This window comes from Mastigoproctus giganteus, chromosome 10, assembly GCF_048544385.1.
Source record: "Mastigoproctus giganteus isolate SK-2022 chromosome 10, ASM4854438v1, whole genome shotgun sequence".
Lineage (NCBI taxonomy): Eukaryota > Metazoa > Arthropoda > Arachnida > Uropygi > Thelyphonidae > Mastigoproctus > Mastigoproctus giganteus.
In genome coordinates, this window is record NC_143584.1 from 149,861,941 (window position 1) to 149,888,565 (window position 26,625).

The 26,625-nt window shown below is 39.4% G+C and overlaps 2 protein-coding genes across 2 annotated transcripts in view; one reads left to right on the forward strand and one right to left on the reverse strand.

The window, feature by feature from the left end:
• Positions 1-26,479, reverse strand: LOC150079365 (uncharacterized). The gene is made up of 3 exons (XM_090384005.1): positions 26,413-26,479; positions 823-1,116; positions 1-374 (listed from the first exon to the last, which is right to left on the reverse strand). Exons 1-3 carry the CDS (start codon positions 26,477-26,479, stop codon positions 1-3), a joined length of 735 nt encoding a protein of 244 aa, XP_090240131.1.
• LOC150079364 (major facilitator superfamily domain-containing protein 12-like) overlaps positions 1-26,625 on the forward strand; it is a 90,583-nt gene that overhangs the window by 2,671 nt on the left and 61,287 nt on the right. The window lies entirely within an intron of this gene.

The window sequence follows — 26,625 nt, forward strand, 5'->3', positions numbered from 1 at the left end:
TCACGTTTGGATATTTAACTTATTAACAAATTTGCCATTCTTTGGACTAGGTAAGGGACGTGGCAGGTCTGGATTTTCTCTAACGATCTGACGATGACCTTTTAGGTACCCATTACGTTCAATGGTGGAGTAGTCTGCGTCGTACAGGCGACTCTGCCTTCGCAGTACAAACATGGCCACAATTCCGATAATGATCAAGCTGCAAATTCCAATTACTAGAACTGCAATGTACACTGGACTGATGATGTGGAATTTATTGCTTGGACTGCTACTGTTGGAAAGACCAGAATCGAAGACATTAAACTGCCGTCCGTTGACATCTGTGGCTCCTGAAGGATCGTTAACCCCTGGTGTTGCCGAAGTTAGTACTTCACCTGTAGAAAAAGTAATTAAGATAATTTTACTAAACAAGAAAATATTTTAAAATAAAAGATTTAAACTACATTAAAAATGAAATAGTTCTTTACAATATTTAGAAGTTTACATAATGTGAGGGCTTTCAAAATAAGGCACATCCTGAAAGACCCATTCCCCCTTTTTTTTTTGGCGATATGAAGGTCTGTTTCAGTGTCGAATCCGAGTGGGTTTTTCGATGATAAAAACGATCAATAACTTGCTCAAAGAGCCGTCATTGGGATCCACCCTTGGAGATTTGATCTCCAGGGGTGGATCCCAATGACGAATCTTAACTGTAATGTGCCAGCATCAATAAACCACAACAGAACTTCCTTCCCAATTAAAAGAAATAAATAATTAAGTAGTATAATTAAACAATATTAATTTTATAATGATCAATCACATGCAGCCAATAGGATCTCTTACCTTCACTCCCCACGGCTTTCCCTGATGATCGCCAAGTAGGGGTGGTTGGCATAACATCTTGGTTACACATATTGCTGTTACAACACATTAAAACTGGCCAATTTCCATCCAGAATAGCTGGCCTCCGGTTTTCACACAACAGAGGAGTTTTGCTTGTAATACACCCTCGCACCAAAGGATTGGAGCCATCTTTTCTGTCCAGATACTGAGTATAGCACATACTAGTGGTGTTGCATTGAGTTGTCTTTTGTTCTTGACACAAGGTCGTAGTGCAATAACACGTAATGCCATTTTCTGTAATAAAAGGAAAAAAAACAAACTATTATTAGATAGGAGTCTCAAGTCGCACGTGATGATAATTACAGTCATTACACTATTATAATTATACTAAATAACAAATATCGCGAACACAGCCCATAGGGTGACATTACTCCCTTAACTCAACGGATGTACAAGAACTCTTTCCATTATTTTAACTGAAAATTCTAGTTTTTTTTGTGAAGAACCATTAATATATAAGAAGAGGTTGAAATATATATTTTAATGCGACGAATTAAACATTTGGGAAGGTCACCGAAAAATGAAGATGTCTTCATTACAGCACACGAAGGAGAGGTTTGGATGAGTGCCAGTTATCCATACCAGAGTGACTACCTACTCGTGAGCGCTAGTTATTTAGGCGATGTGACTTTTGAACCCTCGACTACTCAGTTTCTCCTTTTCGGAGTGCATCTACCCTAATGCTAACAGTCCTCGGTGCTTCCACCTCCCATGGGTAGGCTGTGACCCATGGAACGCGATGCATTTAATAGAATACCAGCCACGGGCATGGATTCTTTTGTACTTAGACGACTCGCTGGTATGGTGCTAAATATTTCTCCTCGCTTGTGGCTGGAATTATTAATTAACCGTTGCCAAGTTCCTCCTGTCCGTAAGTGAATGACCCCGGGGTTGTATACAACTCTGTGTCTGTTCAAAATGTTTCGTAACAAAAACAACCGTTGGCCATCTTGAAACTTCCAATTGATATACTGTTACCTACCTAATTATAAAGTAATATTATCTGTCTTTAATTAAGATGAATATGCTAATTAACATGCGCATTTTTGCCGACGAGTCCAAAGTAGTGTCAATGGATTTTTCTTTTACTCGCGAATATTCCAAAAAAACACTGAGTAACTTAGTGAGTCTTGAAAAGTTAATTGCTGGATGACAACTGCGAACATACGTATTTGAAAGACCGATGACTTTAAAATTAAAGTCATTGGAATAGTAAAGTATCACCTTCCAAAGTTACAGTTAGCAGAGACAAAGAAGGATCTGCGATAGAGGTGTACAGCTATGTTTTGGGTTTCAAAATTATTAACCAAAATGACAAAAAAAAAAAGACGGAAATATCCTCCAGGGACATGTTTCCGTTTCATGGTACTCTCCGGTTCTTAATTATTAAGTCCAGACTTGTATTAAATAGCATGCAGAGATGTTTTTTTCTTTTTTTTAAAGCCGTCTCTGATGTGTGAACCCTTTACCTAAGGCAATATCCGACCAGGTTGCATTAATTTTGTTTTTATTTCCCCAAACAATTTCCTCTGCGAGAGAGAGAAAGAAGAAAGAAATCCAAAGAGGTGTAGCGGGTAAATTTAATGAATATAATGATGAAACGTCACTTTTATCCTTTGGCTGTCAGGTAAATAAGATTGATCGTTTTTCATCTCACCTGGACCATCTTCGCTGTCAAGTTTTTGTTTTGGTTTTAGTGTTCTAGTGAACCTGTGACACCAGGTGGCACTTGGAAAGTAATCCTACAGAAATGGATCGAAATGTTTGTCAATGCGGTTCCTTTGTAATGCAAACTGATATTTCACAACGAGATAGCGAGTATCAGTTGGATTTGAATTCGACTGAAATGGGTACTTTGTACAGAGGAATAAAGTGAAACACTTATAAAGTTAGGAAGTTTTAACGATAGCCCGATTTACCCTCATTCTGAGTGCTAGCTAAGAGTCAGATTCCTTAAAGTAATCGTAGATACAAATACTGGTATATCGTGTGTGTTCTGTAGCGATTTGCTGGATGAAAAACCATTTTTCTGGGAAAAAATTATGGTTTTTCATCCAGTTATCGATGGGAATTAAACTTATACTTTTACCAACAGGATAGAGGTGAATGAGGAAGCCTGCAACTCCTTTAAAATGACAATTTCGCCAATGAAAAACTTTCTTAAAACATTGGTAACGTCTAATGAGTGGTTTGATAACTTTCTTTCCCACACGCTCCTTTACAAAGTCAAGTTACTGGTCACTCATCATCGTGGAGTCAGGCTTCTTTAATTTTTACGTGGTATGTGAAATCAGTGCCATCTTTTTTAGTGTTTAATGATCCGTTCATTTAAAGCTCATTACAAAGTAGGTGTATACTTAAGTTTTTCTTTAGACCAGCGTATTTATTGCAAAGGCTGCGCATGCTTTTACTTCTCAACTACGTACTGACGTGAATTCACAAGAAATTCTTTGGAAGAATGCTCTGCTTCTTTCTAAAATAGAAACTAATTTTACTGATATAAGTGACTTCAATTTCAATTCTGTTAGTGCAATAGGAAGCTCATATTCCACGTATAGTTGGTCTTTTCCTGGAGGTATTCTTGGAAGGTTTTTCAATGAAGAACGTCTCTAAATAAGCTATACACGTATAGATTTAATACGTAGACTTGCATCACCAGCATATCAAGATATAAAACACTTTGTCTTTTGATAGCAGGCTAACAATAAGGGTCTGCGTTTCATCACCACTAAGCCTGTCTTTGATGGATTGCTGTTGACTCTCTGATATTGTTCTACTTGTCAAGCTGTCACGGCTGTGTCCTTTTCCCTTTACAAAGTGATGGACGGGAGCTGTGGCGACTCATCAATTCATCTGCCAACTTGTCGTCAGATGAGGATATTTCTAAGACACCCAAGAAAAATGAAGAAGGGGGTTATTTCAGGGAGGTCCCACCGCGATTCTTTACTTGACAACAGCATCTAGGGTATGATTTGACGATAATGATTTAATTATGGAGAAACTGACAAGACAGGTCAATAAGGGCGCAATCAAATTGACGAGGTTCCGAACGCCCGTCACCACTCTCTCAGTCGAATTTTTAAAAAAAAATTCCTTTGACCCACAACTTGAGCCGAAGAGGTCAGATTGTTATGGCAAGGTGGTTACAGAAGTTCCACTGTTACGAGGCGTAGTATGTGAACGACGTCTATTCATTGAGCTTCAGAAAGCCATGTGTCTACTTGAAGCTCCAGCGATAGTCATCGCATCTCTATTTGTGATTAAAATTTTCTCAATAGGTTCAAAAACCAACTACTTAATGTTATGGCGCAGAAATTTACGATGTGAGATAAAATTCGAACCCTTTCTTGAGATGCCGCTCAAGTAGTTACAGCGAATCTGCATCAGTTACAGTACAAGTGAACTGTTGAGTGATCCTGTCAATGATTCTATTCAGCTAGAGCTCTGTTTCATTTATATAAAATATTTATAAAGAAAGGCCAATTGTAGTTGGCGGCAGAAAACAGCTAAGTGTAACTGAAACTCTTAAGAAGGCACTTTGGTACAAAAACACACGAGCCTACACAATCATCCCTTGTGTCCCAGCAACAGCCATGACACACAGACGACATTTTATTCATATCTCATCCAGCAGCTAATGACCACTGTTTGACAGTAGGAAAATTTGATGAGCGCTTCCTTTATACCACAGTTGTTGTCAGATAAATAAAAAAACAGTTTTTCCATTGAACTTGAGCCTAAACAAAGAACTGATTAAACTCATGAAAGAATTAGTATTTCGCGTGCGTAGGAATGGAATCTGTTTTGAAATCTGTTATAGTTGAGCCAAAGAGCTTATACACGAAAAAAATTGAGTTAAAATCCTCAACTGCTGCATTTGAACAATAATGGCTGCTTGGGCACTGAATACGTAGTGACATCTATCGACAGGACTTCTTTTTCACAGTTAATTGTTATTGTTTGGCATTTTTATCGATCTGCAGATTGACTTCTTTAATGTATTCCGCATTACTGACATTGAAGACCAAAGAAAGTTCCGTTGCATGAAGGTACAAGCTAAATTCTGCTACTTAATCTATAAATAACAATGTGGTTTGTAAATGTTGTCTTTGTTTCTTGCCGACTACGACTTAATAATAATCACTCGCTTTTTTTTAGCTCGGTTTTAACATAATTAATTTCGTGACATGCATGGCTAGACAAAGACCTTCTGCAGGGTTTGACAAGAAGTGGGGGGAAGGAGGAGAAGCGAGGTGAAGAAGACAAAAACGTACAGTCGGGAGCTGGTCATTGTACAATTACAAAGCTGCTCTAATTACCTTTTTATGTCTCGTTCGTGGCTGTTTCGTCAGGCTTAAACCTCCAAAAACCTTTGCAACACCTTAATGCTCGTTCTAACCTTGAGTACGCCTGTGGTCGCGGCTAATCTGCCATTAGGGCCAATCTTTTTTATTTCTTCTTCTTCCTTCTTTTTTTATTTGCTTTTTGAAGGGGGAGTTTTCGCAGCTAAATCACAGAACTCACGGCAGGCATGACGGCAGAGTGTATCATTAGGTCCGGTCGAAACTTATACTTTGAACGCTACTAACTCTGCTACGCTTCGCCAGTCCGTCTATGGTGGCATTTCGCAAATGACGATAAAGAAAGGAAACGAATACCAGGTGGGCTGACGAGAAAAAGGGGGACATCCGTCCGACCTATTTCGTGCTCGAGACGCAAGGACACGAGAATAATGAAAGAAAAAAAACCTCATTTCAAACGCCTCCGCAAAAAGGCATTCACACACAAAAAAAGCCAAGTGGAGGTACTCTGGAACCAGACCACATATTCTGGACCCAACATCGCCACCGTGTCTCGACTTCCCTTGTCTGTACCACAAGTTTTATCTGTAATTTCGGTAGCTTCTTCTCCCGGAGGTTGAAGAAAGACAGACGGCACGCTGTTGACCGTGATATCCATCCCTCTCCCCCCCCCAATCCCTTAATGGTTTCTGGGGGGAAAGGCGACAGCAAACATCGAAGGCAGCTGTTCCGTGTGACAGCTCACACAAACAGATCCAAAGTGCAAGTGTCGAGATGGCAGATTCATTGATTAATTACTGCGTCCATTAGTGATCACTGATTTGCACTAAGAGTTAATTTTGACTCGCTCCTGAGGACATCACTATTTAACACTCTTGTTTGCTTCTAGGGCATTTATTCACGGCCTCAGTATCGTATTTCACATTTTACGGATCACGTACCGTAGAGTGCTGAAGGACCTTGAAGTTATCCAAGTCTAAGCTGTGAGTTCTGTACTGGAGTCTGAATCGTATACGTTTTTGTGCTTGCCATATGTAATCTAATATTTTTTGGAACCAGTGCGAAAACTTGACACTTCAGTATATAAATTTTTCTGTATTATCAGTTAGTAACATTTTTATTTTAGAAATTAGGATAGCACATGCTTCAGGTTACAATTTTTCCCAAGAAGACGGTGATAATAATTAAAGTATTATGTATTTAGGTGTAGTTGTTGCGAACCCCAGGGCTCCCTCCCCATTAGCCGCTTTTATACTTCTTGTGGTGAGGCGTACGTGAAGTGTTTTGTGTGTAAATTTTGTGCTCAACAGCGCGCCTGGCATCTAACCAAATATCCCATCCTGGTATCAGGATCAGCAAGCAAAGAAAGCTCGTCAGGAACATTCCTGTCATCTTTGAGGAAAGAGTCCAAAGATCATGGACCAAATTTCGTCCCTTCACAATCCATTAATATGGCAAGGTTCAGTGTTAACAAATATATACACTATGTACAATCAATAACAAGTTCAAGTTGACTTCAACAGTTTACCAAACAAAACAAATCCAAAAGGAAAATCTGGAGTAGTTTTCCCAAGGATCAAAAAGAAGAATCTTCAGATATAGTAGAAATCAAAAAGTAGTTCTAATATATAACAAAACATTGTTACCATCCAACAGAAGCAGTCACCGTGAGAAGTAACTTTTCAGTACCTTGAGGTTCAAAAGAGTCACAAGAACAACAGTCTATCTTGAGTTAACTGATCGAAGTTCATCTCTCCATCTGAAGACACGTGTAGCAAATATATTAAGAGCATTAAATGTAACCTGAGATTGAAAAAGTAAAGATTTATTTTCACTAGTGAAGAGTCCTGCAATAAGTTGAAGTTCTTGTCTATAGACCAAATAGCGGTGACGATCAAGTAAGATATGGTCCACGTTCTCTTCAGTCTCACACAGACTGTATGTGGCTGAAGTGATAAGAATGTAGGGCTGTGTGATAATAAATAAAGTGGGAGTGCAGTTATTGAAGCTGACGGATCATCTGCGCAGGAGATTGAGAGAAGACCGGGTGAAGGTAGAAAGGTCATAGGAATGCTCAATTCTGTGCTATGGAATAAAAATATTATTAACAAAAATAAACATTAAATATAAATGCAATACTACGAGGTGTTTTATTATATGGATGCATGACTTGGACATTAAATGAAAGACAAAAAAATAAACTATTGGCTGTTGAGATGGATGTCTGGCGAAGATCGGCAAGAAGTCTAGGACTGAAAACGTTAAGAATGACGTGATAAGGAATACAATGAACATCCAAAAAACCATCGTTGATAAAACAGAGGAAAAAGATTGGAGTGGTTTGGCCATGGGAAGAGAGTGGAGAACGACAGATTGCCCGGGGGAACCATGGAGAAGAAGAAAGAGAGGAAGACCGAGAAGGACGTGGATAGAGGGTTGTGAGAGCAGCTATGAATAGAAGAGGACTGCTGGACAGAGATTGGGAAGCTAGAAGAAAATGGAATAAAGGAATGACTTTTTGATGTTAGGTTGAGGAGAACCATTGTAATAATGGAATAAATCCTAAGAAGAATGATAGAAGCTGAAGGAGAGGACGGGAAGGGATGGAGACGCTATTGAGTTGTCATGGACATGCTGTGTGACAGAGAATATATGATGACCTCTCTCCTCTTAAACTCGTAAGACCACCTTAACTCAGTTAAAAAGTGAATGGGAGGAAACCGAGCTATCAGCGAGCTCTAGAACCGTTTGCCGAAGACTGCATAGCGATCAACCGTGAGACAAAAGTTTATCATTCTAGAAATGGGATTTAGAGCCTACCAAAGCCACGTTGAAAGAACCGAAAGAGGTCCAACACGCAATGGGACACGGTTATTTTCTCGAAAGTCAAAGTTTAACGTCCCTAGCTGTAATATCATGTTGGGGGGAAAAGTTGAAACTGTTGATATTCCAATTCATAAACGTAGTTTTACAATTGCAAGAAGACAGTTCAGTACATCGTTCAAATGTGGACAATTTGCGATGATTGCAATTTTTGTATAATATTTCAAAGCATACGCTTCCGAAATGATATTTTATGGAATGAAGGAAATGTTATGACAAAAATTGATTGTAATAAAAAGGGGTTGCACGATTTCGAACACAGTAATTTTGGATTTGAGATCTCCCTGATACCAGACACTTATCTTCAGGTTAGCCACCTATCAAAAAAAAAAAAAAATCTTTGTATTCCGTGAAGCTTTCTTCTATTATTTTGTCGGAGGGAGTCAAAGAAGTCTTTAATACAAGGTAATGAAAGGGGATAGGTTATAATTTTCGTTTCTTCTTTTAAATTATTTAGCAGCCATACTAACTAGGTGGAGCCATCGATATCCACTTTTATAATTCTGCGTTTTTCTTTTTGGTTCGTGTTTTTTTTTTTTTTTTGTTGCGGACAGCGTTCTAGTTTTCGTGAGACACTTCGGTAAAAGGTCGACATCGGGACACAATGGGGTATTTAATTGTCTCGTGCTCTAAACAGAATGTGTCCGATTTATATCGTGCTTCGTGAAGATATTCCATTTCTAAATGACATATCCATCTTACAAAGATAGTAATGGGATTAAAAATAAAAAAAAAAACGTGGTTATCTGAGGTAGGAAATAGGAGGGGACTATCACGGACTGCGGAAAGAAAATGCGCTAAACCTTAAGTAGTAGGGTTGTCGTAAACGAAAAAAAAATCGGTGATGAAATGACCTTTGATCTTCCGACTTTTTTTTATCTAATTTTTTTCTTTCTGGCCCGAGTTTCGGTAACAGTGTTTGCGCATGCGTATATGTGTGACGACAGATGTTAAAAAAAGAAGGGGGGAAAAAAGGGGTTTCTTTTTATTTCTCAGTAAAAAAAACTAGTTAATGTCGCTCTGAGCGCACTCTGGTGGCTCGGTAATTAGTCGTCCGTGTTTTTTTTTCCCCTTTTAGGACACAACGAGCTGCCGAGGGGGGAGGGGGGAGGCGGATGTTAAAACAGCACCGACTAAGGGCAAAACCAGACTCACCTCGATGCACTAAAGCCAACCAGCAACGATCCAAAATAACGAGATTTTAATAACAGCTTCCAACTCCCTCTCCCACCCACATCCTCGAACCCATGCAAGCAAAAACAGGAAAAATCGCACTCTCAAACCGTAAGTTCAGGTCTGCAGCTCCCGTCTGGCGTCGCTAGGTCGTTTCCAGGACGCTGACAGCCGTACCGACCCAGACAATACTAATGACAGACCTCTGCGCTGAGGGAACTTTTATCTCTCTCCTCTGCGAGTTTCGTGCTCCCTTCCACGAGAGGTGGATCGGGTCCTTGGAACCGCCATTGACACATCGGCTTCGGACAATTGCTAGCTTGCGCCAAATTACAGGCTCTGGTGCTCGTGACCGTCACGCACACCGAACCGCCACGTTTCTCATGCTTCTTATAGGCGGTGCCGATAGCCAACTGTTGCTGCAATTGGGACATCGGGGTTGCTCGCGAGGATTCATTAGCGCCAGCTCAAAAAGTGACTGTCCTCAGACCAGGTGCTCATTCTTTTCTCGTGAGCTTCGGAGTCGCATAGTAAAGCGACAAAGAGGGGGGGAAGGGAGTGGAATGAGAGAAATCCGAAGCGAGTAATTTCACACTCTGTGAACGAGGGAATAAAAATAAATAAAATGTTGGGAGCGCAATCCGGTGATGAAACCCAAAAAAAAACTCCTCATCAGAGATTTCTTTTCATCTGTGATTGATTTTCAAGATGATGGCGATGGTATCGAATTTTTTTGGGAAACAAAGGCGTAAATACTTGACGAAGTTTCCCATGTTTACTATCGATAATATCAGAATGCATTCTTTTATTAATAACAACGAAATACCTAAATGTGTAATTTTAAAAACCAGGATTGATATAGTTATGGCGATGTTCACACTTCATCACGTGACCAAACATTAAATCTGGACGGGCGAAGAAGAAACACGTTATATATATAATCTTAATTTAATCTTATATTATATCTGTTATAAGTTTTCGAGAGTAAACAACCAAAACCCTCTAGTCAGTCTTTTAAAGAATTCCTCGAAAGAGTAAAGAATGCGGTAAGCGACTGAAGCACGGATTATCGCATCACGTGGATAGCCAGCAGATAATTTAGTGGTTAATGACAGATTCAGTCAGAAAAAACATCAACAAAAAAAAAGCCAACTTGTATCGAAATTAAAAATCTAACATTAACACCTCAACCGCGGTTACTGCATACTAAACACCACACATTAAAATTCCTTTCTCCCTTCCCCCTTCGACACCCCCTTCCCAACTATTCGTGTACACGCGCTTTAAAATATTATCGAACAAGAAGTTACAAATCGATGATAAACGTTCTTTGCTTGGACCAGCTTCTAATCTTTGGGGGGTGGGGTGGGGGGAAGTTACTTTTCATGTCGGATAATTAAAGAGAAAGTGGGGAGGATAAACCCCTTTAAGCTAGGAGGCCTTTTCATTCTTCCCTCTCCTCTTGTACTTATCACGGACATCGCGCGTGATATATTTAACTGTTCAACCATGTGCAGACAAAGGGACGGATACAGTTTTTATGTCACGACAGATCAATCATAGTTCAGACAGCAAATTATTGACAACGGTGCGTTTCGTACGCTTTTCTTAACGTATGACACAGTTCAGAAGGATGCGATACATAATTGATTACATGGGAGGACCCAGAGAGACAATTACCAACGATTGGTACACGTCGGGTAATATCACAGGATGGTTTGGAGAACAAAAACTGCATTTAAAAAAAAAAAAAAAAGCGTTAAACAAAAAACAACGTAGAACGAAACCAAAAGCTTTTAGCACATGTAAGAACAAAGTAAGCACTTATTAATCACAAAGGAGATCTCCTTTAACGAGCTAATTGGCAGCGCTCAAAAAAAAAAGTGTTTTTTAATTCACTTTTAGACTTCTCTGAAGTTGAGCATCTGTTGCCGTGGTAACTAAATTATCCAATGAGATTACGCCTCTAAAGAACTTATTAATGTCTCATATTTCGTGGTATCTCCAGTCACGAGCACCCTTTTGCTGATTGTGGCGTTTACACGAGTTATAATTTCGTGGCACGTTCCCAGTGAGCTGCTACTGATCAATTTGTCCAGTTGAGAGCCGCGCATGCCCACTTTTATTTCATATATCAGTGTTCGGGGTGTTTATATTTATGTTTAAACGAAGGCACATAACTCAGAAAGATAAGGGGGACGTTCTTTGCCTTGGAGCACAGTTGCCTATCGCTGTAGGCTGCAGTTCATCATCCAAATATTTATAGTTGGAGAACGCTCTCATTTCGCGATGCCTTACATAGAGTCGGATTCCATTCCCTGGAGCTGTTGACCTTTCTTCATCTTTAGATTTATGTATTTTGTACCTATCGTATATCTTGCACTCCGCGTGCTATTTTTATGTGATATTTTAGTAGAGTTCACTAATCTTTCGCTCTCTTACGATTACACTCGATTTCTCTCTCTCTCTTTTCTGTATGTCTTTTTTTCAAATCTTTTAAAAGTACCTTGAAAACTCAAAAAAAAAAATTGGTTAATTTCGTTTTATAGAAAATAAGCTAATTCCACTCACTCTGGGATTGTTAATTATTAATTACCTCAATTGGTCTATTGCTGTGTCTTGAATTAACTTGCTTAAACTTCACAATTAAAAACTCTCCACAGCTTAATGCAAGAGCACACTAGATAGAGCTAGGCGAAAATAGCGTCTAGCATCAGAAACGTAGCCATTCGGGATTATTTGCTTCTAAAATTGTATTAATTTGTCAATTTTATACTAATTGACTAATTAAATACTTCACGTGGTAAAATATTTATTAAATTTTCTTACTATAGTATTTTCAGATACTAAACATACTATTTCTCTCAAAATTTAAAATACGATATAAAGTATGTTATAAAATATGTACCAGACACGACAGAGGTGTAAGAAGACTGTCTAAAATTGCCTGTAATGATTGATATCCATCCACCCGGCCCGAATTGGTAACACTTTCAGATTGTGTCACTTAAAATTCGATTTCAGAGGATGCTTTGACTGTACCAGAATTAATTTACTTCCTGGTGACTCCAACTGCTTCAAAATCTCCTTCTCAATGATCGCATTCCCAACATGCACTCCGAGCTGAAGGCTGAGTGAAACAAAGCCAGGTCAAGAGGACTCCAAGGACAGCTGAAACGAGCGTACCCTCATCCCCTTCCAGTTTTCGATTCGAATACCCCGCAGTCACAAAGGAGAGACTGTAATTTACATTCTCGTTCTCTCCATGAGTACTGTGAGGTCTACGCCTGTAACCTGTTTGTGATGGCGTGGAAACTTAACCACTGCAACAGATCTACAGTCTTGACCCGACAACACCTATTCTTTCAGCTTTTGAATGTCTTTTCGGCCTTTTTTTGAGATTTACCGTCCAGTTTCTTAGTAAAAACAAATCGAGGAACTCAGGGAAAAATTTGGCCATACTATTCAGGAGGAGGATACTAAGAAACGGTCCCCTTAGTGCTATTATAGCAGACTCGTTTACAATTAGGAGTATCGACTCCCTTCGATGCTAACAGATCGGGTATATAGCGATATCTCTGACTTCCTCTGTGTGATTCAACATGGCTTTGAACAGGAAGATTCTGGAATATGGACCAAACTTGTGATTGACAACTGCTTGGGGAATATCCAATTAATAGTGTGATCAGGGAAGAAGATACCAGAATGGGATAGTTGAATGACAAGGCACTGAGGATAAGAGGAGTCAGTATATCGTGTTTGTAATTATTTGTATGTATTGTAAGGATGGTTGCCCTTTTCGGGATGAAAATTCCACTTTTCCCAGAAAAAAAGCTGTTTAGTCATGGCCCGAGAGTTTGATTAATTTGGCAGCTACGTGGAAAAATCCCATAAGTCTCTTTCTATCCTAATGTGAATTGAACCGAGACCCGGCACTATTGGTGATTGATTATCACAAATTCTTGTAGGGTACATCGTTGAATGCCACAGAATTCGTGTTAAGAATGTCAATAATGAGGTTGGAATGTCACATCTTGAGGAAATGATCAAACTTGCAGTTTGTTGAGGTTTTATGCATGTTTTAATGCCTTTTTTTAAAGAAATAATCACCTACAAACAATACGTAGGATTCGTCCATTCCAACCTTCTAAGAAGACTCTTTGGACAGTCAAGCACAACGCCCTCAGCTTAATACCAATTTATCCCCCCATCATCTCTCTCTCCCCCCCACCGTTCTTGTATGTCTACTGCATATAGCTGTGAGGTAGGGATGGCAATCACAAAGATACGAATGACTGTCCTTCTATTCCTTGAAGTCTGCGCAGAGATCATTAATCACCACGCAGCCCGATTATATCTGAGGAAGCTATGGACAGGCTATATTTTAATACCGTATGTAAAACCAGGGTACTTGTCCTGTTTCGCCATTAGATGTCGCTCCAGACATTCCAAAGATAGCATCTGACACACGCTGGAGTAACGAGAAGTACCCGAAAAATTATTAAAGCAGCGAACAAATTCTCTTCTTTTTTTCTTGAAAATAATGAAGACATGACTTCGATCATATCACGTGGTTATGTATTACCCTCCACCCGCTGGTACACGATCTGTCACCATATATACGCTGTTTATTGGGTCGTTTTCCTTGCATGCAGCGCACATTTACGTCGACTGGATGAGATAAGAATAAAGATTTGAGTGGTACGCGCGTTACCATAGTAACCTGAGGATGGAATAAGTAGTACAATCTGTCAGTGTGCAGTAATAGTAACTGACATGATGACGAAATTGTACACGTATATATGAAGACACGAACATCATTTTAGTTATTTAGGGGCTCTTATTTCAGTTAAAATTGAATTAAACGTATATTTACGTTTAATTCAATCTACGTCCAACTTTTTTAATATGCATTTATTTCGATTAAGGCAGCGTTGTTTTAATTTTATTTTGGTTGCTTCCAGAATTAAAATAATTATTAATTAAACTTGTTCGTGGTTTAAAAATGACAGGGCAAACAAAATTTGTTGTCTGCAGTTTGCATTTCAAAGACGATGAATGAGAACGGGCAACAACACCTCCCTAAAAATATCTGAGGGAGGTGGGAAGCAGGTAGAACAGAGAACACAAAATTGGGAGGAGCGGGTGTTGCCTCGACGTGTTTCGTCCGACAGACACTCTCCCCTCGGTCGTCTGTAGTTGTTTTGCCACACTTTTAGGGCAAAGAGGAATGCTAAAAGTACCATTGGGGCTTATCACTCAGCTAAGATAACGGCACTTAACGCTGGATGTCCAGAATGGGCACGAGGGTGACAGAATGGGGAGAAAAGGGACGGGTGGTGATAAGAAAGCGGAAAATGGAATAGACTGTTTGGTTCGTGCATTGGCCTCCTGTAAGGTCAAATATTTAGTGGCAGAAGCAGGTGCCATAATCCCACAATGACATTGCAAGCTTGGCTTCGCAATGATATACAAAGTCGAGGAATATTTAAGCGAAATAATTCGATTGATGATTCTGTTTTGTATTCAAGTAAATTATTGATTATCCCTCGATGAATTTTTAGAATTATTTTTCTTGTTTCAGTTGGGTTACTTAACGAATTTATTGCAGATTTACGACTCTGTAAACTCCCCAGAGTCTAAGTAGCCATTCCTAAGCACAAATAAAATATTTGTTTGTTTGTAATGGAAGGAAGAAACAATCGTCCATCAATTGGAGGATAACAATCTTAAAAATTCCATTTAGTGGAGGTACAGCGCAATATTAATTTTTCTGCTGACTCCAAACATAAGATTTAAATCTTATAACACTTCAGCACCGCGTATGGGTTGAAGATACTTGCAGATGTAGGATTTGAATCTCTGTTCACTGTGATTGGACCTTGACTAGTTGCAGACAATGTTCAGACCTAGTTTTGAAGAAAGAGGAATTGCACACATTAATTAAGAAGAACAGTGCCCATGAAAATGTATATAGGAAAGGCATGCTGAGGAACTGAGCGTCTGTATGATAGGGATTGGAGTGATTTATAAGTGAGGAATCATTAATCAACTTGACTGCCCTCTTTCTGAGAGTTTAGGAGCATGAGAGAGAGAGTTCAGGGACACCAACCCAGGTGGGGGGAACAATAATCCAAAGTAGGGCAGATTAATGGCTACTGACTTAAACAGATTCAGTAGCTATTAAAAGAAAATAATTAATCCGACAACGAAAGAGGAAATCTAGTTTTTTTAGATGCAGAGGAACCAATATTTGTGAAAAATAAATAATCTGTTTATATCCCTAGACGACCACATAAGGTAAGTGTCTGCTGTGACATTACAAGGATGGTTTTGTGGTAGTTGGGTTTCTTTAGGAGCATCTGCGACTAATGCCATATTGTTCCGTGTATATTGTCTGTAAATTGCGCGTGTTCTGAGGTCGATTTTCTGTTTGATGGACCAAAACCCGCGTTTCCGGGAGAAAAAACCACGCTACCCTCGCCTGAGACCAACTCAGCAACGTTGCAAAAAAGGCCCATAAAAATTTCTCACGTCATCGACGGGACTCGAACTCAGATCTTTTCCACCCGGTATGGGGAGGACAGTGATTCTATCAACTGTTCTACCAACGAGGGCGTGGTAGTCGTAGTGAATACGCGAGAGTTTAAGAAGTCTGCAGATTGAAAATTTCTAATGTATCCCAACATACCATCCTCTATTGCTGTAGTGTCACGCACGAAGTCCTGCTAATTCCCAATATACATTCCAGCGAAGGGTGTCAGAACTGGATAATAAATCTGGTGAATAGCATAATTGAAATTACACGTCAGAAGCCTCATCCCAGGCTTCAGAGGTGTAATCCGAATTAATTCTGAGGAATACTTTCACCTCTGTCAAATCGATCAGGAATTAACAAAAGTACAACAGTGCCCATGTAAATGGGCACTCCCATACCTCTGGTAATTTGGATAATAAATTAGTTTCTTGCTGATATTCTTCTCCATTTGGGCAAAAAGCTAGTTTCCTGCTGTTAGTTTTCAAAATAGAATTTTTGTTATGAAATCCAAACACAAAAGAAAGGTATTAGAACGTACAGTATTTACAACCGAAATTGAGTTGAAGGCTGAGAAGACAGAAGATTTCTGCTGACATTAGCCTTGGATTTCTGTGGATTGCAATTTTCGGGATATATATATGGGGGAAGAAAGGTTGTTGTTCCAGAAAAACAGAGCAGAAGGGATATATGAAAAAGAAAGGTCGGCAGTTTGGAGTTGAACAGTGAATTGACTTTGACTGGCTAAGGCACGTGTTTGGACCAGTTTGGAAGGGAGTGGGGGAATCACAGATGCCAATTCAGAAGAATAGTGCCCGTGGATACATCTGTAGAAAAGGCAGTCAGCAGAAACAGAACGTCTAGGAGACAGAGTGGGAAAATTTTGTAAGAGGCGAGTGATTAATTAACCTGACTGTTCACTTTTGAATAGAGTACATATTTGAGAGGACCCCTTCCCCCAGCTGTATTAACAACATTCCATTGTAGGGCACATTTGAGATTTGTGCTTATGTACAAGAGAGATTAGAAGTTAGGGTAATCCCTAATAGAGATAAATGAACTTGTTTAGAAATCTGAGCGTCATCGAAGATAAGCATAAAAGCAGAGGCATCCTTTTTGAAAGATAAGACAAGACTGAGTTTTAGAAGGATTGAAATTAATTAAGTTAACTTTGTCCCACTGGGGAATTACTTGGAGATAAGCATTTGAGGAATTAGTAGTGGATATTCGACAAGTTGAAGGTCAAGGTTTCTCGAACTGGAAGATGGAATGCTATTGCTATCATCAGAAAAACTATGGATGGGAGATGGTTACAAGCGGAAAAGAGTGGGAGAAAGAACTGAACCTTGGGACACTAGCATTGATGTAGCAGACAGGGAGCCATCTGTCATTACCAGTAGTGAGTACTCAGAGAGAAAACTGGCTACCCAACTGCTGCAAAACACAGCAATCTACAAAATAGGCACTTGCTTAGAAGACCAAAGATGAGTGCCATAATTCAATTAGATATTCCCAGAGAGAATCCATATTAGTGATCATTAATCAAATGGAAGTCTTCGAGATAGTTTACGAGTTAGAAGGGTGATGGATGTTTTCATTACTTTGGACAGAATATCTACTCTTTTAGTATTATAAGTCTATAACTAGATGGGAGAAATTTGTGATCCTTTTTAGTAACTGGCAGATATTAGCAAATTTCCATGGAGAACAAAAAACACCTCTAGAAGAAGAACGCGTAGAAAGACAACAGAAAAACAGGTGCAAACTGAGCAGCACATTTGAGAACAAATGGAGAAATCAGGCTCTGAAGCTTTTTATTGGCTTCAAGATTGTTCGTAATTTTTTTAACATCCTTCTACAGAAGACCATGAAAGGCATTGAGTAGAGTGTTGGGTACGATAGGGATTATCAGACCCAACACACTATACCATACTCCAAGGTTATCTCTCATACCGAAGATTATTAATACAAAATTTAGAAGAGAAGTGCGTAAATTAACTTTATCTTTAGCTGAGGATAGAGCAGAATCATCAAGGTTGTAACAGACGTGGAAATATACGAGTAGATGGACAGAAGTTGCGGTCAGAAGCTCTGGCAAGAAACTAGAAGGCTCGATTACCATTTTGACAAGAAGAAAATATGCTATTCTTAGAGATTTGAGCTTATGTACAAGAAAGATTAGAAGTTAGGGTAATCCCTAATAGAGATATATGAACTTGTTTAGAAATCTAAGCGTCATCGAAGATAAACATAAAGAGCAGAGGAATCCTTTTTGAAAGATATAAGACAAGACTGAGTTTTAGAAGGAAAGCTTTAAAAGGAAGGTTTTAGCCTGTTGGAAATTGAGTTTTAATAATTCTTTTACAGATGTTGCTGCCTTCATTGTGAGCAGAAATGAAGCTGGAGATTTGGATGAAATCCAATTGCGATACATTACATTTGTCTTGAACAGCTTTAGCACATTTATTGAAAAATCAAGATTTAGACAGACAAAAAATCTAACCAAGGAAAAGAGGAAAGGAAGTCGCGTAGATCATCTCATTTTGCATTCTTGTAATGCCAAACAACACCAGGCTGAGAATGACTACGGAAAACAGACTCCATTGATGTCATTGTCACCAAGTTGCCATCCGAGATGACTAGAGATGAGCTAATATTAAAATTGTATTTTGAAGGGGTGTTGGGGTGTGGATAGGATTATCTGCTATTAGTTAAACAGTTCCGTAAGGTAATTGCAAAAGCCTAGATACGTTTGGCAGCTACGTCTGCCCAATTGTAAAATTGACCCGAGCTGGAGTGGAACGTTAAAATCACCAAATAAAATTACTTCACTCTTAGGAAAGTTGAATTTCAAAGAAAGGAAATCAAAAAGTACAGTTGAGAGCACATACAAGCACGGAAAGGTAAAGAGATTTTAGTCTAGAAGGGAGATGAAGAGAAGGAGATTCCAGATTAGGGAGGCTCTTACAAGAAATATCAGAAATATGGAGTATGCACAAGCACAATTATCAAAACAGAAATAATTATAGAGCGAATGATTAGGACACTGAGATGAACAGTCGTTGGGGCAACCGATCATTGGGATTCTGTGAAAAAGAAGTAAGGATTTGGTAGATTTTAGGTGAAATGGAGATCGTTAAGATTATAATTGAAGCCACGTATGTTTCTGAATTGAATTAGGAAGTATTTTTGAAGAGGTTTGGATCATTTCGCAGATAAGTTTGTCCCATTCGTCTGACTATTCATGATGCATGCTTTATGAACAAAACACGACAGAACTTGTATGATTTAGAATAGAATTTGTAATTTACAAATTTTATCTATTATATATTTTACGGATGTTATAGATGGACATAAGTGTATGAAGGTTGCTGATAATATGCTATTATGTTTTTATCAAAACTAAAAAAAAAAACAAAAACAAAAAAAGCTTATTTGATTAAAAAATAAAATAACCTCGGATCATCCGCGCTTCTTTTCACAATTAGCCGGAATAATTAGGAGTTTACAAAGGAAAACGAAAAATACAGTTGACATAGGTAAGTCTGGCAACTTGATTGTAAAGACAACCACCCAGAAATAAAAGAAAAGAAAAAATTAAAAAAAAACAGCACACAATCATTAGCATCTTTGTTTTTCTTGACCAAACAATACACTAATTTTCATTCTCGCACTGTAGGTTCTTGGCGCGAGCCGCAGAAGCACGCAGCTTCCGCACGTGCCATTAAAAAAACACGAGCCCGCCTCCCTGTCAATGAAGTAGCCGGTGACGGGCACCCCGGTGTGTTTCAGGTGATGCAGACTGGACCTTGCGGGTAGAAATGTTTGTAGTAGACTGCGCGCGCGCGAGGGCATGCGATCTCGTGCAGCTGGAATGCGAATTCCGTACTCCCAAAATTCCTTTGTAAGGAAGCTTTGGTGCGCGCATCTTCGTTATGCTCTTGCCAAAGAGCCTGCGATAATACGACAGTCCGATAATCAATTCCAGGTTGCCCTTTTGCACTTTATACCCAAAATATCAGAAAGCGCATATTTCCTGAACCTTTGTGTTTTTCTCAATGTGCACTTTGCATTCACATTGAGAAAGAAGACTCGTCCGGGCATCTAAACCCATTATGTTTATCAACTTACACTGCAATTGATGAATTCTGCTCCTTGAGATTTTTGGCAAAATGCAGTTATTCCAACTCATTTTGGAGTATCCATCCCACCCATTGGACGACTCAATATCAAGGGTCTATTCACCCACCATCCGGGAAATCCACGCAATTTTTGGTTTCTGTGACCTCTGACATCATTTTTAGCATTCTCCCCCGAAGTTTCCCGGATGTAAGCGAACCTTTTCTGCCATCTAAAAGAATATACGCCGTATTGCACTGTGACCTGAACGATGTATCTTTGTCGGAATGCGCTTTTTTTTTTTTAACATGGCCCCCAAAGCCCGAATAAAAAAAAGAAACCTATCCTAGCGTTGGACGTCCTTAAAACTCGAGGATCTTCGGTGTTCGTTGTCATGGAAACGCGATATAATTGCTGTTCGTGGACGGGGAAGGTTTCCGAATCATTATAACACTCACCGAAGAATCCAAATTTCTCTTGACAGCAGAAGGACGTTCGTCACGACCAGGAGAGACGTCGTCGCCAATGACGGCGCTTTATGGCGTCTCCTTGCGAGGGAGAGACTGATGCCGGCCCCTGCCGCTCGGCAGGGAATCTTTCGCGGCACGTGCCGACAGTCAACGAGTCTATTCATACTCATACGACTCTACTCGAAAAGGGTCCAGCTATTTACTTTTGTGCGAAAGTGACAACTGGGGGTAATGATGACAAGGTGCGAGGGTGGCTGGTTAAAATTCCGGGCAACAAAAGCGGACGACAGATGACGTACGAGTCGACTTACGTTTATGGTGAAATGTGAAAATGATCGCTTAGTAATATCGAAGATTCTATTGAAGATTCCAAATAGAAAAATGTAAATGATACAGATTGACCAGTTGAAAACGAGGGTTCTGGAGAGGAAATAACGTATAGCCTTCGTCTGGGGACAGACCAACAACGTCCCTGGGTGAAAAATGTCCCCCTAAAAGTTCTTTACAAACGGACAATAATAGAACCCACACCTTTTGCGTATTGTCTGGAGGAACACCTTCATAGCCACTGTGCTACTTCGAGGACAACAATCAACTTCTGAATAAATATTGAGAATTATTCAAATTCTGCCGATGCGTGAACTTAAACATCCTAATATGGTGAATTTTATGCTAACAACTGGCTGGACATGCAAAAAGTTTACTCATCCGATAGTCTCTTGTCCTTGTAGTAGGGTTTTAGACGCATCTGCGACCTAGACCACATTGCGCTGTATATATATATTAGTCTATAAATGAGGAAGGTTGCTGGATGTAAAACCTGAGCTCCCGAGAATAAAAAGCCAAGAAATCCTCACCTGAGACCAACAAACTCAGCCACATTGGCAAAACTCAGATTGGTGGTATTCGAACCACCAAATTGGTGGTATTGGAACTCAATTCTTTTCCACCCGGTCTGGGAGGACAGTGATTATATCAAATGTGCTACAGGCCGGAACTGGTATTCTGGACTACAAACACAAGGGGTTTTAGAATGCGCAGTACTTTATTCCTGTGCACAAGTTGAAGGCTAGGAAGACGAGAAGGTACTCGGGGACATTCGAAGTGGATTTTTAAACGTTCTAATATTTAAGAACTACATATGGAGGAAGGGTTGTTCCAGAGAACAGAAAGGGAAAAAGTCAGGTCTGTAAGTTTGGAGTCGGACAGTGAATGGATGCTGGCTAATCGAGCCATGTGCTCAGACCGGTTTGGAAGATAGTGGGGGAAATTACAGATACCTGTTCAGAAGTGTTCATTGAAACACTTATAGAGCAACAGATACTGAACGTCTGTTGATAGAGTGTGAAGTGAGTCCATGGGAATTCGTTAATTAACCCGACTGCCCTCTTTTAAACGTTTGTGAGTTTAGAAGGGGGTAGCGGATTTATGATTTGCACAATGAGTAGCAGTTGAGAAGAAAAATAAAGCCTAGAGTGAAAGAGAATCTTTCGCTTCGGAAGAAGTAATAAGTTTGAGATACTTATGCCAAGGTCATCAGGTCACGATCATCAACAGTAAAGATACTCTATGTGACCTTGTCTAAAAATCTTAATGTTATTACATGGGAGCAAAAAAAAAATCTTTTGCTGGAAATAAGACAGGACGGAGTTTCAAAAGGATTGAGTTAACCTCAATTTCTCCAATGGCGATCTCTAAAATTAACTAGAAATCGACATTTAAGGAATTGGTGGTGGATATTGGAGAAGTTGGGGCTGTTTGTACAGACCAATGTTTCTAAAAAGTGGAAGGTATAAAGTGGTGTGATCTCATCAGCAAAACAATGGATAGGATTCGATTTCCAGTTAGTAGAAGGTCATTAATATACAAGAGTGGGAGAAAGAACTGAATCTTGAGGAACACCAGAATTAATGGAGAAGTTAGAAGACAGAGAGCCATCTACCATCACCCCCAGAGCAGCACAATTGGTAGCATCACCATCCTCCCCACACCGGTTGGAAAAGACCCGAGTTCGAATCCTGTCAAAGATGCGAGGAATTTTTATGGATGTTTTTTTTCACATCATGGCCGAGTTAATCGGTCTCAGGTGAGGAAAAATGGTCTTTCTCCCTGAAACTCGGGTTTTTCATCCAGCAAACAGAACACGCACTTTACAGACAATATACATATTTTCTATCAATGCTAAAGTACATTACAGCCACATTTAATAAAATATGTACACGCGTTTAACCGACAATACTTCCTTTAAAACACCAACCACACATACTCGCACTTATCAGAACAGATTAACTTAAAGCAGAAGTGTTTAAAGAAAAATAAAATAAGCGGATCCAATCTGCCACCATATCTACAATCGTAAATCTCCCACGTGTCACGCAACAGCTCTGAACTAGCTACAACTACATTCACTCCTTCCATACGCTTAAAAACGCTTCTCAATTTTAATTTTTAAAAAAATAATAATAATTAACGCTTCCAATTAGTGTGATGTCACACGTCTGAAACCTTGATTAAAATGCATGGGAAAAACAGCTGACTAAACAACTGCGACATTTCTTTTCTTTTCTTTCTTTTTTCCACCTTTTATATCGGACCAGGTGTGTTAATGACCTTGCCCCTTGGCGACGGCTGACTTTACTGTTGGCGCCGCAGAGCCGGCCAATAGTTAGCACGTGCCTGTAAATCTCACCGGGGAACAACACAATGGAAGCAGCAGGCAGCTTCCAACTGCTCATATTATATGCTTGTTTAAGGCAGTTAGTGCTACCTAAGGAGGCAGTCGAAGGAAACCACGACGTGGATACTTCTACGCTCCATGGGACGTCCCTTTAAAAAACTGCGCACACGACACAGCAAGAAAAAGCGGTTGTCAGTCACATGGAAAAGAAACCCCGGTGGTCTTTGGGTGTGCTGCGAATGATCCACTCAGTAGCCAGTTCTTCGCTATTGAAACTGGATATATACAACCGCTAGAAGCTCCCCAATATACAATAGGTTGCTATGGTAATAACCGCAACCACGTGCCATCGTTATTACCGTAAAAATTAAGTATATTCTAAATTTTTGTTCATTTGACCTATGGGGTCGGGCGTTTGAGAAGGGGCACCCTCGGTATGTAGCCTTACCCACTGACTTATCTTACTGCAAATTCTGAAGCAGGCGTTCTCGCTCCTAGAGGACAGTTCCCTTCTCTGTTAATGTTAGATTTTAAAAGGAAAATGCTTTCCAGAATGTCACGTGATGCCTGGACAAATTTCTGTTTCCTGCTGTCTTTTGCATTGTACACTGAGACTTCTGGTTGTTTATTGTGCGCATGGTGAAACCGGCTTCAAGAAGTTAAATAGTGTAGCTGCCACATCGTGAAAAGAGGACATTACGTTCAGCTTTCAATAAAACCTTTTATTGGTAAGGTGACAAGTGGTGCAGAACAAGTTGCGAAGCTACTTGTACTTCACCAAGGCCAACGATCTCAAATAAGAGAAAAATAAAATAAAATCTGCGTATATTGCTTATCTACAAAGTGCTTCCGCTGATTCCCCCCCCCATAGGTCTGTTTATTTAAAATGCACGATGTCCAAGCGGACGTGCTTCGTCAGATGAAGTTCCAAATTAACACATCCGTGCATACGTTCGGAAATTTAGAGCGAAAAAGAAAGAAAGAAAGCGTTAAGTGATGAACCAACTCAGTTTCCATTCACGTCTGATCATCCTATCACAATCCTTATCGCAACCATTCATTACTAGACATGGAATTAAACATCAAAATGAATTTAAAACATTGTCACATTGTCAGTTTTTGCTTTTCTTTTTCCCCTAGCGGTGAACAACATCCTGTTTGCTTACAGCAGACGTGAAGTTTTTTTTTTTTTTTTTTAAATGAACCCCGAGTTATTGTTGCGTCATCGCATTGTTCACTAAATAATCGTTACAATAAACTTCTTCTGTTGCAAAGACTGCAGATTTCTTTACTCGAACGTTTAGTGTTCTGCGCATGCGCACTTCAAGAACGCCTTTGAATTATCCATTATTCAATGTTACAGTGTGGATGACACACACACAAATTGTTTACAAGATGCTCTCTCAAGCTATGGTACAAGCAAGTGTGTGATTTTACGCTATCCTGATTACGTGTTGTATCCCTTCAATGACGTCACAGACAGGAAACGGGCGGAACCAATAACCTTCATAAAACGCGTAAGGTCTTCGTGTATTCAAAGCACCATCCCCCTTAAATGTTTACATACTATTAACAGCTTGTTAGTGCTTTTTTAATTAGTCTTCTCTTATACTAAAAAATCGAAATACGTTAGTGTAACTATAAACTTCTATGCGCATGCGTAATAAGCAATAATTATTTGGAAAGGCAATATATTCATTGGTAAACAAGAGTTAACGTTCAATTGATATCCCACTGTAATGGCGCTAAATTAATTTTTAAAAAATCCGGTATTAAAAATAAATATAAATTGATAATTATTGTAAAATAAGTAATTTAATTAAATTTTGCGTTGAACCAAACAACTGACGCAAATTTCCAGTACGTTGACCTTAACTCGGGTAAATTGACCTTGAAATTTACCCAATTGTTATTCGCAATAATGTCCAATTGAATGCGCGCAGTTGTTAAGCCAAAAGATGTAATTTTTACACGTCACGTATACGCATGTATATTTCAGCTATGTGAGCACGCGGAAAATAGCGCATTCTTGTACTGCGCATGATCAGTGCGTGGTCACAGAGTGTACGTGCTCTGCGTTGTTAACAATGGAAGTACCACGTGCTCGATTTGGCTCACGATGTCTATAAAAATGGCTATTTACATTTGAAGTTTATTTAATGGAACTTTTATGAAGAAACAGTGCGCCATTTTTTTATGCGCGTTTCATTAAAAATGAAACACGCATAAAAATTGTGGCAAACTTTATCAGATTGTGGAGTAATGATGCGCCTTATGATTATGGTTCTGTTTCCGGATGTAGATAAAGGAGAAGTTCGTGTCCAAATGTTAAAGGAAGTCTTTTGAATGAGTAAGGTAACGCATTTCTTTGGTATTGTAATGGATTTCTGAAGAATGAAAATGTCCAATAGGATAAAGATGCTATTATTAGAAAAAAAAAAAAAAATGACTATTTGGAGTTGGAAAGAAAAAGTTTTATGAAAGATCTATTAGGACATATCTATTGAGGGGAAAGTGGAATGTTCTTTGGGTTTTCTTATCAAAGTACCATTTAATTTCTCTTTTCTTTTTTTTAAAGCTAATGCTTATTGTTAATGAAAGAGGATTTATATGCAGCCTTCGAAAGCTTTGGTTTAATACCATTAAATCATTCTAACCAAAATTAAATATGAAATAACCAAAATATAACCAAAATTTGTGTATAAACGTAATATTTCCTAACACCAATTATTTCATAACTATGTATATTCATCCTAAATCACAATACAGAAAAAGCAATTTTTCCTGATAATCTTAATTGGTCCAAGCTCTAATCTCAGAGTGGCATGTGGACTTCAATCGGGTTGTTTTGGTTTGGTTCCAAGGCAGATCAGGCCATCATGCGTCAGTTGGTAAACTACTTCCATTCTAAGTAAATGAAGGAATCGTATATTAAGCTAATGGACGTCCACGATAGCATCTTGGAGGTCCTGATTACCACTTAAATATTACAATATAGACATTGGTAAATCTAAATCGTTCTTCTGGTTGGAAAACCATTTCGGTTTCGAACTAGCTTTACTGTTGACAGATTTCAAAAGATATGAAAACGTCTCCTGGATCCTTTAAAACACCATCTTCGAAATCAAACCGGATGCGCTGAAAATGCGTTAAACTGGCGCCGACTGTCCGACCAGCAGTGCACGGCAGGTGATTCGCAAACAGGACTTTACAATACGAGTGGAGCTTATCGGTGTCAGCGAACTCGCACTGCCGGTGGTGTGCGAGTGTGTGTGTGCGCGCGCGTACAGGACTGGCATCACTATTTCTGTACCGCTTTAAAGTGAAAAAAAAAAAAAAACAACAACGACAGAAGCCATCTATCTCACTTACCGTTAGCTCGGACGCAGCATAGAAACCCCAGCGCAAAGGCAAGACTCGGCGTCAGTTGTAGGTACATAGTTTGGTTCCAGTCAGCCCGTCAAAAACGCTGACATTCACTCCGATACGGACGCGAAAAACCCCCGTGAGTCGCTCTCCGTGGGAGACCCTCGCTTCGCGTTGCTCGTTCACTCACTCTTTCCCCGTAGCTGTGTACTAGTGAGG